At 39.0% G+C, this 14,818-nt stretch overlaps 1 protein-coding gene across 3 annotated transcripts in view; it reads left to right on the forward strand.

The window, feature by feature from the left end:
- The window catches only part of LOC117435396 (semaphorin-5A-like), a 156,859-nt gene extending 146,288 nt beyond the window's left edge, over positions 1-10,571 (forward strand). For 2 of the 3 annotated variants that reach the window (XM_059020486.1, XM_059020487.1), the window contains exons 17-22: positions 1,218-1,427; positions 3,631-3,801; positions 4,054-4,209; positions 6,374-6,418; positions 6,862-7,073; positions 8,646-10,571. In XM_059020486.1, coding sequence (XP_058876469.1) covers positions 1,218-1,427; positions 3,631-3,801; positions 4,054-4,209; positions 6,374-6,418; positions 6,862-7,073; positions 8,646-8,765 — 914 coding nt within the window. In that variant the 3' untranslated portion in view covers positions 8,766-10,571. Of the gene's footprint in view, positions 1-1,217; positions 1,428-3,630; positions 3,802-4,053; positions 4,210-6,373; positions 6,419-6,861; positions 7,074-8,442; positions 8,465-8,645 lie in introns of all 3 variants that reach the window. The other variant, XM_059020488.1, reaches the window with a different exon arrangement.
- Positions 10,572-14,818: the final 4,247 nt, after the last annotated feature.

Below are 14,818 nucleotides of genomic sequence, written 5' to 3' on the forward strand. Positions count from 1 at the left end.
GCCACTGCTTGTTGTGAAGCTGTTAAAATCCATATTTCCTCTCTGGTGTTAGTGTGGCACTTTTCAAAAACAGTCCTGCTATTCAAGGTGATGTTCATATCTCCACGGTGAGGCGCCCAGCTGAATTCTTGAGAGATGTTTGTTTCCATTTGCATCCAGTACCAGTATGAGTAACTGCTTCAGTTGTCTTAAACTGATCTTCAGTGGTTTCTACCAGTTCCTTTTCATATTTGGGGGACTCATCCTAATCAAAATAAAAAAAGTACATGTTACTATTTCTCATGGGTTTATGGATAAGATAAATGGGAATGACTTGTGCAGTTTTGTGCTTTATGGTTTAAACTGCGTCAGACAGCTAGCTAGTGGTTTCTTTCAGGCCCTATTTTTGTAGAAAACAATTCTGGCTATAAAAGTTATGAATAACTAAAGCTACATGTGTGGTATAAATCATTGTATCAGGCACAGTCCAATGTACTATTTACATAGTTTAGAAAATAAGTTATTAGAAGCAAGAGATCAGGTATGTATAGTTGAGCTTTTTATTTTATATCCTGTCACTACCACTCCAAGTCCAAGGCTACATCTGTCAATTTCTATTTTGTTTTGTTGTTGTGCTTTATTTTGCTTTTTTTCGGATTGTTGTTGAATGCACTTAGTGCAATTACTGTGTATTTAAGGACTGGCTTTGAGCAAGATGTTTCGTGTGGGTCACCGGTTCAGTCTTTAAAAATACATATATAATGATTGTATCTTACAACATAAATCCATATATCTTAGCTGTTGTGCACTTGCATTCATTATAGAGGTCTTGAATGACCAGTTTTAAAAGACACACATGTTATAGTGAGCATGGTACAGAATATAGTACTACACTTAGTGCTTGGGAATATAGTAATACACCTACTTAGTGGAGGGTGAAATTGTCCCCATGCTTTCAGCCAGTAATGTGCTTAGACACAGGACACTCCTGAGGTGAAATGAACCAGAAAGTGAAAGTATGTGTCCCAAGAATAAGTCAAAGAAACTGCGAATTTCCTTTAATCTAACATGGTACCAGATGTCATGTTTTTAAATGTAAATACATGTTTGCAAGAACATATCTTTCTTTCAGAACTGCACATGTGAGACCTATGAAGCAATGGAAGTGCGAAACAGGTTTTTGGAATCATTTTGTTAGCTACATTTATGAATTGTCTCTGCGATATTTGTGTTCCCAGGAGAGCTCCTGCGCTCTGGCAGGTTTTCGGCACACACTGTGAATGGCGGCTGGTCCTCCTGGACTTCGTGGTCCCAGTGCAGTCGGGACTGCAACAAAGGGATCCGCAGCCGCAAACGCACCTGCAACAACCCAGAGCCCAAATATGGGGGGATGCCGTGTCTCAGCCCCTCCCAGGAGTACCAAGAGTGTAACATCACGCCTTGCCCAGGTAAGGAAACCATTCCGATTTTCAGAGTGGTTCCCTTTAACATATTTCACGTTGCTAGGTATTAAATAAACTAGAATAAAACCTCTTGGAAATGTGTTACTAACACAAAACAAAGCGTTGTCTGTTTTGCCATTGTCTACACAATTAGTGAGGACCAATCAATAACCAATCCAACAGTGCGATTTATTATATAACCTATCGTGATAAAACTGTACTAAATTAAAACCATCCATACTTTATCTGTGATTATTTATCTTGCCTTTCTTTTTGATATAAAATTATTTTGATTTCTTGATTTTCAAAGTGAATCATAAATAATCAATTTTAGTCGATCTCCCAAATCACACAACACCTCGACAGTGAATTTTGAGAGTGTAGTATTGGGCATGATTCTAGCTGTGATTAAACTTGACAAACAAATACATTTCCTAGTATACAACACTAGTATAGGGATTAGATCTTAGAGAAGGTGATGAATCAGTGATATTTACTTGTTTGTTTTAATGTGTGATGACAAAATGTTTGCATAAATGGTAAATACTCTTGGAAAACCAAGGCGAGACTGTATATCACCTATATCTATTATAGTAGCTGTCAATATGAAAACATGATAGCTCACAGCCTAGTACCACAGTTGAACAAAAAAAATATTTTCAATAAAAGGCACTGTATTTGTCACCACTAACATAATAAACCTAACATGGTGTAGGAAGGTGGCAGATGAGATGATAGCCACAATGCTAACTTCTTCCTGCAGATTAATTTTTATATTAATTATATTAGCAGCAGTTGCATTGTAAAATACTCTCAGAGCCCCTTCCCAATTTTCAACATGCACAATTCAGTTTTATTGACAGCATGCTTCTATGCATAGAGCTTCTGTACAGGCTTGGACTGGCCTGGAAGGGAACGGGGGAAATCGCCTTGGCTCTGGTGTGTGGGGCTCTTCCCTGCAGTGTGCTCCTGGTTTATCTGCAAAGACTGAACAAGCTGTTGTTGTTGTTGTTTCCCTGATGCTTGAGAGTCACAAACCGACCCTGCCTTTATTAAGCAGTCTAAGTGTGATGTAATATCAGCCCGCCAATCAGAATGGACTCTTTTCCATTTCAATTTGTGTGGTATCGTTACCAACAAGTAACCGTTTTTTTTACAAATAAGATAAGATGGTTGACTGCTCTAAGCACTCATGCTCTTGCCTAATGTCCATGTGCATTAAGCACAATAGTATTAATCTTAAAAATCAAACTTTCTTTGACCTAAAGTAGTACCTGATGGTGTGTTTTAAAATGAAAATACCTGTTTACTAGAACACATTTCTTTCAAAACTGCTCATTTAAGACCTATGGAGCTAATAGAAGTGTAAAACAGGTTTGTTTTATGGAGTTATGTTAGCGACAATCACTTTCAAATATGAGTTCTAGTAAAGCTGGTTTCTGGAAGTATTTGAAACAGTGTGCTCAGTGTTGCAGTGCACCTGAGTAAAATGAGTTTAGCCACATTAAAAATACCGAAACTAAGAAAACACACACCACATTGTACAAGCATACACATATATTAAAAAGAATTCTATTAGAACTTGTTAGAAAGAGTTTGCTTGTCTACCTGTTTGAGAGTCCAGTTGTTAATATTGTTTACCACAATTGTTACGCACTTATGTTGCACATACAATATATACCATTTGTTTGTATCATTTGACTTTTTTTTTTAAATCGTATTACTCAACCTTGCAGTAGAATAGAAATGGGTTGCTGATAATGGATTTAGCTGCAAGGCATTAAAATGTTATTGTAGAACTTAAGTCGCTAGCGCATTAGTCATACAAGTACATACAAGTTTTAAAAGAAAAGTTGTAATGATTTGTTTTCCTTCATTAATTCACAACAGTCAGGGGCCAGTGTGTCGGCTTTAAAGGCAGTGGGACTACGAGCAGCCACATGTTAAAAACAGATGAACATCCTTCGCCCCTTCTCCCTCTGCCCCCACCCCCTGTTCTTAGCAACTTTACAGGAAAGATGAAAGTACCCACAGACGTGTAATAACGACGTATAAAAAAAAAGAAACACAATCCTTGTAAACAAAAACACATTTTTATCTTAGTTGAAAGCTGTCGCAGTGTGTTTTGCTGTGGGTTTTAAGTTTCTGTTTTTTAGTGAAAAGAGCATGTGGCAATTCTGTTTCATCTCACCTCCTTCTTCCTTTGCAGTTGACGGTAGTTGGTCCTGCTGGTCATCCTGGTCTATGTGTTCTGTGACCTGTGGAGGCGGGCACTACTTGCGCACTCGCACCTGCACTAATCCACCACCTGCATACGGAGGGGACATCTGTCTGGGACTGCACACTGAAGAAGCCCTGTGCAACACACTGCCTTGCCCAGGTACACTGACCCTAGGTCAAACATTACTCCAAACCTACATTCACTAGGTGGGAGGATTGAGAGGCAATTGGATCTCAAAGTTGAGGAAATTCAAAAACCCAGTCATTTTGTATTTTTCCCAGCTTTTCCAATAGTTACGTGCTTGTATTTGCTTGACCTCTTTGGGCTTTACATGCATTACTATACATTCACTATGGTGTATTAAGCAGTGCTATCTATGCAGTGTTTTGTGTACCTTGTCTTCTTTTCCAGAGAGCTGGTCGGGCTGGTCTGAATGGTCTGAGTGTGATTCCTCCGGGCTGCAGGTTCGAGTTCGTCATTGTGGCATTCTCTTCCCTACTGGAAACCAATGTTACGGAAACAGGACTGAGACCAAAACGTGCATTTTTGAGTCCAACTTTATATCTGGTCAGTCCCAAATACATCAATAAGGTTGACTGTGACCATCCAGCTACTTATCAGCTAACATTCACAACTTTAAAAGGTAGACTGAATAGGGTTGTGGCAGGGTGGTCGTGTGGTGACGTCAGGCCAGAAGCAGGAAGGAAAAACTGACACCAGGTAGTACTGCAGTTAGACGCAGGGTGCGCCATTTATTTAAATAATACAAAAATAAAATAAATATTTTAACAAAAATAAACTACGCTCACAGAGCAAAAAAAAAAAAGGTTCAACAAAACAGTCACGAACACAAAACAAAACAATACAGGTCAGGCTGGGCAATTGCTGTTACTGTTCCTGTATATAATTTTACTTTTCTCTTGTTCCTCCTCTGAACACCACCCGGAGTGACGAGAGCTACAGGTTTATTTATCGTTTATATTACTAGCCTTGGCCACAATCTGCACAAGTTTATTAATTACTGCTGGCAGAAGACTAGCACTAATCTCGCCTCTGCAAGAACATGTTTTTAAATAACAAAACACACGGCTACGCCGTCATATTTACAAACATAAATCATAAAACAAAAATACAAAATAACATAGGGGCGGAAGGGGAAACCCTGTTCTAAAAATAAACAAATAATACATTTAAACAGCAGGGCTTTCTACCGCCCTGCTACAAAGGTGTACGATATATAAAATCATTCTCTCATCCACCTCTCATTCATGTTATTTGGTTTCTAATTCTTGTTTTGTTCCTGTTTTTCATTACATGCTTGATATTTCATTTAAAAAAATGGTTCATAGCAGTATTTTCTTCACTAAAGACCATTTCAAAATGCTTTTAGTTAGTTCCACACGAGGCATTTTGGCATCATCAATGTGAGCCTAAGGTAACAGGGTGTGAATAATGTTATATTAGTCACACCTTCAAGAAACAAACAAACAAAACCTTCAAACAAACATCACACACAATGCATCTCATTAGAAACTGCAATTAACTGAACTAGTACTTCACCACGCAATTGTCAGCAAAATGAACCTTGTGAGCTCAAACTTAAAAAAAAAATACGTATCAAGGTGTAACAGGGCGAGGAGCCCTGTATGTTTTATTTGTTTGTTTATTGTTAGAACGGGGTCTCCCCCTCCGCCCCTGTGCAGGTTATTGTTTTGTATTTGTTTGTTTTTGTATTTCTGTATAAATATAGCAGCGGAGCTGTGTTTGGTTATTGTATTTAAAGCCGTGTTATTGTTTAGTTTGTATTTATTTAAAATGTATGACGGCGAAGCGCCGTATGTTTTGTTTATTTAAAATGTGTTCTGGCAGAGGCGAGAGTGAGTACTCGTCCTCTGCCAGGAATAATTAAAAAACCTTGTGCAGAAGGTAGCCATCTCCCAAATTAAGTGATTCATGTGTTGCTAAATCGATAGATGGTCACCTGCATATAAACCTGCAGCACTATCAGTTCCGGGGGGGTGTTCAGAGGAGGAACGAGAGCGAGGAAAGTGCGAGAGAAGCAAAGTCAAATGAAATTAAATACAGGACCAGTGAAGGCTACTGCCCAGCCTGACCGGTATTGTTTAGTTTTGTGTTCGAGATTTGCTTTATTTATCTTTTTTATTTCGCTCTTTTAGGAAATGTTTTTGTGCTTAAACCTTTTATTTAATTTTGTTATTTGAATACACGGCACCGCAGTGTCTTTTTGTCACTGCAGTGCTTGTGTGTTTTTGGTTCATGCAACTGGCCTGACGTCAACACTCACCATTCCTGCCACACAAGGACATGATGAAAAAACAGAAACAAAACAAGAATTGGGAACCAAATATCTTAAATGATATGTGGATGTGATTATTTAGTGCTGTACACCCTATTTATTCTGTTTTTAGGGGTTATATTGTAATGTGTGGTTGTCAAGCTCCTAGATAATATAGCTGTGAACAATTATCTTTTGGAAAGTCAGTTTCTAGTATGGCATAGGACATTCATACTTGAGCCCTTTATAATAGGGCTTCAAAATCATTATGGACCACAGGTACAAGATTCATCAATATGCATTTGACTTTTATGCTAACCTGTGTCATTAAACCTGCATTTGGGCTTAAATGCATTACCATCAGTGATATAATTTATCTCAAAAAGAAGATTATTGATTATTATTATTTATTTTTATTTTTATTTTATTTTTTAGAAATCTCTATAGCACGATCAAGCACGGAAGAGAGACGATGTGGAGGTATTTTATGTTTGTTTAATGTATTTAGATAAAGCTTCTTCTGAGCTGGAACCCATTTTTACCCTGTATTTTTTGTATCCTTATATCTGGTGTAAAATACTGTTGTAATGACAAAAAAAATCATTACTTATCTTCTCAACTTTCCCACTGTAATCAGACGATACAGTAAATAGTTTGTTTTTTCATGGGCACACACATTATAAAATCAATACAGCTTTTCTGTTCAGAAAATGCAATACAGTTAACGTGGTTTGTCCTGTATATCAATACTAATTTGATAAAGTATGTTTTCAGTACAAGGTGTATCTTTTAGATGCCGTTGGCATGTGTTTCGTTCATATTTTGATATTTGTAAAACAGTTATACTGTTGTGTTGTTTCAACGAACCCTTTCTGTTCACCGCATTTAAAGTTAAACATAAGGCTTATTTTTTCTATTTGCAGAGTTCAACCTGTTCCATATGATTGCTGTGGGTTTAAGCAGTTCTTTACTGGGTTGTCTGATCACTTTGCTCATCTACACCTATTGCCAGCGGTACCAGCGGCAATCCCATGATGCTACTGTCATTCACCCAATATCAGCAGCTCCCCTCAACACCAGCATCACGAACCATATCAACAAATTGGACAAGTTTGATTCTGTGGAAGCCATTAAGGTAAGTTAATGTTGTAGCAGTCACAGTAGTGCAGGACATTAGAAATGTTGTGTTGGTGAAAACCCACCATAATGTATGTCCTCATTGATATTCCATTGGAAGGCAACTTGAACACTTAAAGTCAGGTAAGATAGTCCAAGAACAGCGAAAGAAGCTGATAGAAGCTTTTCAAGATGGTGCATTATTGCTCAGACGTTACAAAGTAACAAATATATCCCTCTTCATCCTGCTACAAAACATATGGGCCAAATTCTCAAAGCTATTTACTCCAAGTCATCATTAGCACATTTTTTGTCATAATTTGCAACACTTTTAGACTAATCACAAGCTCCTAAATTAAATGTCTGTGGTTTATTTCTGGGTCGGTAACTTTGTTGGGTGTGTTTCTACTGTCTGAAAAAAATCATGCTAATGACGATTTGGATTAAATGGCTTTCAGAATTTAGCCCACGAGGATGACTAAGACAACACATTCAATCATGAAACATGAAGTAATAAATGATCTAAAAGCACACAGAGCCCGGGGTCTATGCTTGCTTCTTGGGTCTTTCAAATTAACTTCACAGAGCTGAAAAAGAAATCTCTCTTCTTTTTATAATGGAAAAAAGTCAAAGTATGTTCTGCAATATATATATATACAAAGAAGACTTCCAAATGAACTGCCCCATGAACTCATTAACGAAACCACGAGTTTGTCTAGTAGCCTTCTTTTTAGACGTGTATTCTCTTTGTTTAATGGTTCACACTTCATTTCTATATTTATACAGAAGGAATTACTAAGCACAGTAATTACTTTCCCTACCTAGTTCGTATCCATAAATATACATTTCTATATAGTATGAATGCTGATTCCCAATTCAACCAATTACGCATGTTGCCTTAGTAACGGAAGACATGTAGAGACAAAAGGGATTATAGGCCTACCAATTATACAGCTTTGCAGGCTGCACGTGACGTGTACTGTGAAAGCACATGTTCACAACTCAGAAGATGTCAAAAGTATAATTTCCTTGTTTTAACAAGCCGTTATAAAACCAGTCAGCTGTTGTAAACTTTATAGAATTTTTTTTCCCCCAACCTGAAAGTCACAGTTCAAATGTTCCCTCCCTCACAGATGCACGTGGCTATGCCCAGATGCACAGAGCTAAGCACATATATTTTAAAATACATATAAGCCAAAATTATATATAGTACAAAAACTAAAATAAATGTTCATTTAGAAAAAGAAAATGATTAGCATGACATTTTCAAATAGTCCTTGCAGTGATGCACACACATTATCTTTATGGATTAATGTTAGTTATTTTGTTTACAGTAGGCTCAGATAAGTTGTCTCTTATTAATATGCTGCTTTTCTCCGCACTGCTAGCTCCACCAAGGAAACACTTGAGGTAGGGAGCTGTTCATTTCCAAATTGCAAAAAAGGCATTTTTTTAAATTGTTTAAAATGTATTATTAATTCATTATTTACTGTGACAAGAATATTTCATGTAAAATGTTCTTTACAAGCTCTGTATGTATTATTTTTTAAATACACTGTACATATTAAGATCTTGTTTTCTTCATTTCTAGGCCTTCAATAAAAATAATCTCATCCTGGAGGAGAGAAATAAATACTTCAACCCCCATCTCAACGGGAAGACTTACACAAACACCTACTTCACAGATCTCAATACCTATGAGGAATACTAGCAAGTGCTGTGCAGTCCTCCACAGCCAGTGTCCTCTGCTGGCTCTGGATATTAGATAACAGAACCCTTTTAAGAATTCAGTAAATGTGTCTTTTTGCTTTGTGGTTTGCAAAGAAACATACAATATACTTCATGCAATCTCCCAGCCATGGAACATCATGTGTTGCCATCCAATGATTTACCAAGAGCCATAAACTACAAAGCGACCAAGAACGATGTACAGCACTTAACAAGAAAACTGGTGCCTACAAAAACTCCAATCCAATTTGAAACTGTATTTCCCAAACAAATAGAACAAGGAGGGGACAAAAGATTTTGGTAGTACTCAAAGATGACTGGTTTTACACTCCATTTGGGTTCCTCTCAATGCTCGTAGATCAGCGGACTCAAGACTGCTTGCATGATGTTACTGGACACATTATCTGTTGCTTCATTGATTTGCATGGTCAATTGCATTCCAAAGTCCTACACTCTACAGTTTATGGAACACATTGTCTGTACTGCTGTAGAAATGGAACCTGTGCCAGGTGCTCTACCAAGGGAAACCCCCAGTAAAAACAGCATATATTGTCTGTGTGTGGAAGTCAAATCCTTTGGACAGACAATCATGAAGATGTAGATATTTAGTTCTGGGTGGAAATATGTGTTAATGATTCTGTATGGGGGCCTTGTCGGTCAAATGATTTGGTGATTGGAATTGCAAATCTATGGTATGATGCATTTTGGGGAAACCAGATGCATTGGGAAGCTGTAGTCTACCTGTATCATAAGTAAAATAATCATGTAAAACAACAAACAAATAAGAGTACATCAGAAATATATGAATCTTTGAACCTGCACACTGACTGGAAGTTGAATTGTTATTTTTTTTATAGCAAAGATTATTTGACTGACAAGATGACTACATTATTTAATCAAAAAGGTTTTCATTTCTTTAGCTTCCTCTATAAGTTGACCTTATGAAAATAGCATATATATATATGTTATGAACTTTCAAAGTGTGATGAGTGAAATACAGATAACCCCAAATGGAGAGCATTACTGATATCGAAAGGGGTTGCCAGAGAGACAAGCCCCTGTGCTGTATATATTTCAGCTGTATTTAAAACTAACCTTTTTGCAAGTTCTCTATGAGTTTGCTTCTTTTGTTTTCTTCCTTCTTTTCAGAAGTCACATAACCAAGATTTCTATTAACAAATACATTTGAACCTGCATTTTATCAAATTAGCTGTCCACCATTGGAAAAATTACTTACAACTAGCTAATTTCATATTCTGTTAAATTTGATTAAACAGCCAACAAGTCTAATACTATTTATTTAGTGATAAATTGCAGTGCTTATGAAAAAAGGAGAGATGAAGGACACTGGGAGCCAAAGCCCTTTGTCTACAGGATATTTCCATGGACAGGCACAGCAGTGTTTCTCACTGCCAGTATGAGTCAAACCTCAACCTGATAGGACCATCTGTGTAAAAAGGGTAATCAAGTCTCTGCAATTAATCAATCCAGGCTTCTTGTGGACAAAGACTACTGATTGTGCTAAATTTCATGATGAGTTTGTGAAGTAGTCTGAGACTATGCTGACTCATACTGTATTAATCGTTTACTATATATAAAATAAAATGCATTTTTCCAATAACTAAGGAAAAGGCCAATACAATGGTCCTTTCAGTTAATCCACTGTGCCATTAATGTCATATTCAGCAGTGTTTCTGTTAAGAGTTGCATTAAACTTACTATATTTTGTTCAGTAGCGATTCCATAGTCATAAACATGTGGTGAAATTAAATGTTTTCTAACCATCTGATGTATAATAATGTCTTTTATTCACGGCCTGACCGGATTGCTGGTTTATTAATGCAGACAAACTGTCCCATCTCTGACTTGCAATTCTTCATGTGAATCATTACAGTAAAACTTAACTAACTTTTACTTAACATTTTAGCTAAAATGATACACTGGTTCTTTGCACCTCAAAGTGTGCTTACTCAAAAGTGTTCACATATTGTAAAGAAGACCCGGGCTCCCAGCGACTCCAGGTCGTTGTGACGGTCCTGGTTGGGCCGAGCCTTCACCTGCACTGTTTTGCAGTTGAACGGTTCTGTAGTAGTAATCCTACGGAGTGGACGCTCTCCTCCTCGATGTCAACAAAGAGCCCCTCTGTGTACTATTTTAAACCAAGCTTTAAGTTAACAAGCTTTAAAAAAAACTGTAACCAATACTGTATTTTGACCTGTAGAGCTAGAGGTTTAGATTGAGGTTAAACCTGTTTTTCTGTAATCCATAATGATGTTGGCTCTTGTGCATGATGCCTGACAGCATTGGCCTCTGTGTATCCTGGGAAAGTGTCTTCCTCCTCTTCTTACACAGCTCTAGTACTTCCCTTTTTGTGTGACTCCTTAAGTTTTTTTTAATTGCTTGCTTTCATTAAAAAAAAAATGTCAGCGACTTTACTCTTACTACCTGGCTGGGCCATAAAGCTCAAAATCTGATCAGCATTAACAGCAAAAAACAACAATGACATTACCAGGCATTAAGGACAGTTTAGGTGGCAATTGATTGTTGTTTTATACTTTAATATTTAATTTTGGTCACTATTCACTACCCTCCTCCAATGATTACCTTCAAAATGACAATTCTATGGTACCCTTAAGCAGACATATATCAAATGTATTTTTCAAAACAATGACATACTTCAATAAAAGTGCTAATTAGTATTAGTAAATTATAAACTAAATATGTTACTATGAAATGCCAAAATACTAAAGCTGACAGGATAGGATGAGGGTGAGAGTTTGCATCAGTTACAAAATAAAATAGGAAAATAGGCACTTTGTTTTCTTTTTGACTTGAGGTTAGAGTCAGAGTTAGACAAGACAACAAAAAAATGTAAATCCACTGATGGAAGTTAACCACAGGATGCAAATTGCTAATACTGTACTTTGCTTTGTGGTGAAAGTTTCTGCTCCACATTGTAAATAAAGATTACTTTTGCATTTTAAAATGTAATATTCTTAGTTCATAAAATATTTTTTATTAAAACATGTTATAATGGGTCTGAGATTTATGAAGAACAATTAACTTATGGGCACTAATCATTTTTAGGCAGTTTAGGTTTAGCTATGTATACATTAATCCAGACTAAAAGGGCATAATACCACAGTGCAGTACATTTGATTTAAGAAACAAGGTCTTATCCTTAAATCACTAAAGTTATGATGAACAAGGATTTAGCCAAGGCGGCGGCGGCGGCGGCAGGGGGGGGGGGGGGGCGGGACCCTGAGCAGATTATTACCTTGAGGTAAGTTGATCATACGAAGTATTTTTCTTTGCTTTACCCCACTGCTTTTAGCACACCAGAGGAACATGTTTTACATGGGGTAAGCATTCTACAAGGGTGCACGTTATACAAGAGATGTTTCATGAAACTGCTCAATCAGAATGCACAGAATTCATGTTGTGAGAATGACATTGTAGGCAAGGTAAATTGCTTTATGTTTTTTCCTGGGGATGTCCACATTTTTGTTACCACTGTAGTTCTGCTTATACTGCAGTGCTACTTACAACCCTGTCGATAGGATATTTTTGGGAAACATTTTATTAATGCCTATCATTTTTCATGGATGCAGAAAGGGTGAGCACTGTCAAATTTAAAAGGCTTAAAGAATCACTGGTTTTATTTAAGATTTTGAAAGAGCATCCCTACCTAACCTTTCTTCTGGTTTATGGTAAATGGTCATAACCAAGTAAGATTCACAGGTACCGGCACTCAACCTAAGAGCCCTACATTATCTTCCAAGCAGGCTGCATAACAGAGCTGAAGACCCAATGCAGTCTTTTTACCTCTCTGCTCAATTCTGTTCTGCTTACCTCCCGCTTTGCTGCACAATTAAAATCCTCTGGTCTCCACCCCTTCATTTCTGATGTCATGGCCCAGCCACCAATGGCGTTCAGTACTGAAAACCTGTATGTGCTAACTCGGTGACAAGCCCAAACACAACTCATAGAACAAGCTTGAACACAGGGACCAGTCCACCAAGGGCCCTCCACAATCATGCAAGTCCATGAACCACTCCCAGCTGACCAGGGTTTCTTCTGTAGACAAAGACAGAAACTAACTGAAATTAAAATCAGTGGCAAAGTTCCATGGGGTACTGCCCTGAACCACCACAATACAAATGCATGGTACCAATGTACACTTAAAACAAATACTTGGTATTCTATTAATTTTAAATTTTTATAAAATAACATTAAATCTACATTTCAATTTTCTTTTTTCTTTTAAAAATATGCTAGCACATTAAAAGGAAGGGTCTATTGCCCTTGACTTTTTGTTGGTTAACCTAAAATCTGTCTATCTTCAATCTCTATGGTAACTGTCAAAAGAGACTACTTTTGTCTAGTACAAGTCTCAGATATCAGGTCAGGGGGGTCATGAAGGCAGGGCAAATGAAAGGCAGAAGATGAAAATCAGCAGTAAAGGGCAAAACAGACAGAAATACTAATGAGGCCCAAAAACGAATTACTAAAGGGACAAACTAATTATCTGGCTACAGTGTGAAAACTGACCTTTGAATACTACGATGCAAATCAATTAGCCAGCTGCCACAATTAATCAGGAGAGCGCTGGAGAAAAGCTCTCTCCCCCACCAATAATCCAACCACAAGCCTGCATAAATTAGAAGACATCTGAGCAGGGCTATGCATCTCTTCTTCAGTTGCTGCAGACTACTAGCCTGAGAAGAATACAGTATTTTGTAACAAACTTACATAAATTATCAAGTCTTACACTGTGCCAAGGGCCAGCCGACGACGCACCTGGGAAATAGCTGATGCAGGAAGCCACCCTCACAGCCTTCCTCATCCTCCTCTGCCTCTTCTTCTCTTCCGAGGAAGTGGAAGAAGAGTCGCTGTTCCAAGCAATCGGCGGACTCAGAGCAGATGGAGAAGCTCTGGGCAGCAGTTTCCTACCAAGGAACGGTGCTCACAGAGTTACTGCATGAACGTTTGGCGCTGCCTGTCCCCTTGGGGTCCCAGGGGGCTACAAGCTCAGATTGGCAGCAGGATGACATGCTGTCCATCGTCGCCTCTGAGGAGGTGGGTGAACAGGAGCTGGTGTTCCCGTCTAAGGACGTGGAGTCAGACAGCACATCCCCTGCAGTTAAGCGCCCCCCTGTCGACAGAGCTTCTACCACTGGTCAAGAGGGCCACTGCAGTCTTGCAAGTGCCCTGGCCTACACAAGGTGAGACAAGGCAGTCCATCTTTGATGACGAACCTCCAACCTCTCCCGTGTCCCCCCAGTGCACCCAGACTTTCTTTTTGAGATCCAGTCATCCTGGGGTCACCCGGCTACTGCTCCTGCTGTTTCCAGGTCTATGGACACCCTATATAGGGTATACGATGCGGAGAAGCTGGGCTTGGCCCAATTTCCACTAGTAGAGGCTTCAATTGCCACGCTGGTACAGGCATTTAATTTAGCGCTCCTGTCCAAGGACATTATCTGTCCCAACAAACAGTGCCGGGTCTCGGAGGTGATCCTCAAGCATGCCTATTCAGCCAGTGTGTTCACAGCATGGCTGGGCAACTTTAATAGTATTTTGGTAGCCTACCAGTACTATTTGCTGAGGTCCCTCTCTGACAGTCACAGGCCCTCGCCACCACAACTGGATGAGCTGCGCCTGGTTAATAAGAACCTGCTCTGTCTGTCTAAACTGAACAGGTGGGCTGCGGGTAGAAACCTGGCTGCGCTGGTAGCCACACGCATGATGCTTTGGCTTTTCCAGGCACGTGTCCCTGACTGGGACAAAGCACTGATGTTGGATGGCCCTATTACACCAAGGCCTACCTTTGGTCCCGCAGTGGATGAGATGCTGCTGCTCTCACTGCGCACAGAGATCCACAAAGGAGCTGGTGGCGTAGGCCCCAGCAGCCTCCGACCGGCACAGCCGGCTGCGCCTGCAGCCAGAGGTGGTGTTCAAACCCGGCCCATGACTGTTCGCCGAGGAGGCTACAATAGGTTCCGCCGCCCCAGGCCCAGGGCCTCTTTACAGGGA

This window comes from Acipenser ruthenus, chromosome 3, assembly GCF_902713425.1.
Source record: "Acipenser ruthenus chromosome 3, fAciRut3.2 maternal haplotype, whole genome shotgun sequence".
NCBI classification, from domain to species: domain Eukaryota; kingdom Metazoa; phylum Chordata; class Actinopteri; order Acipenseriformes; family Acipenseridae; genus Acipenser; species Acipenser ruthenus.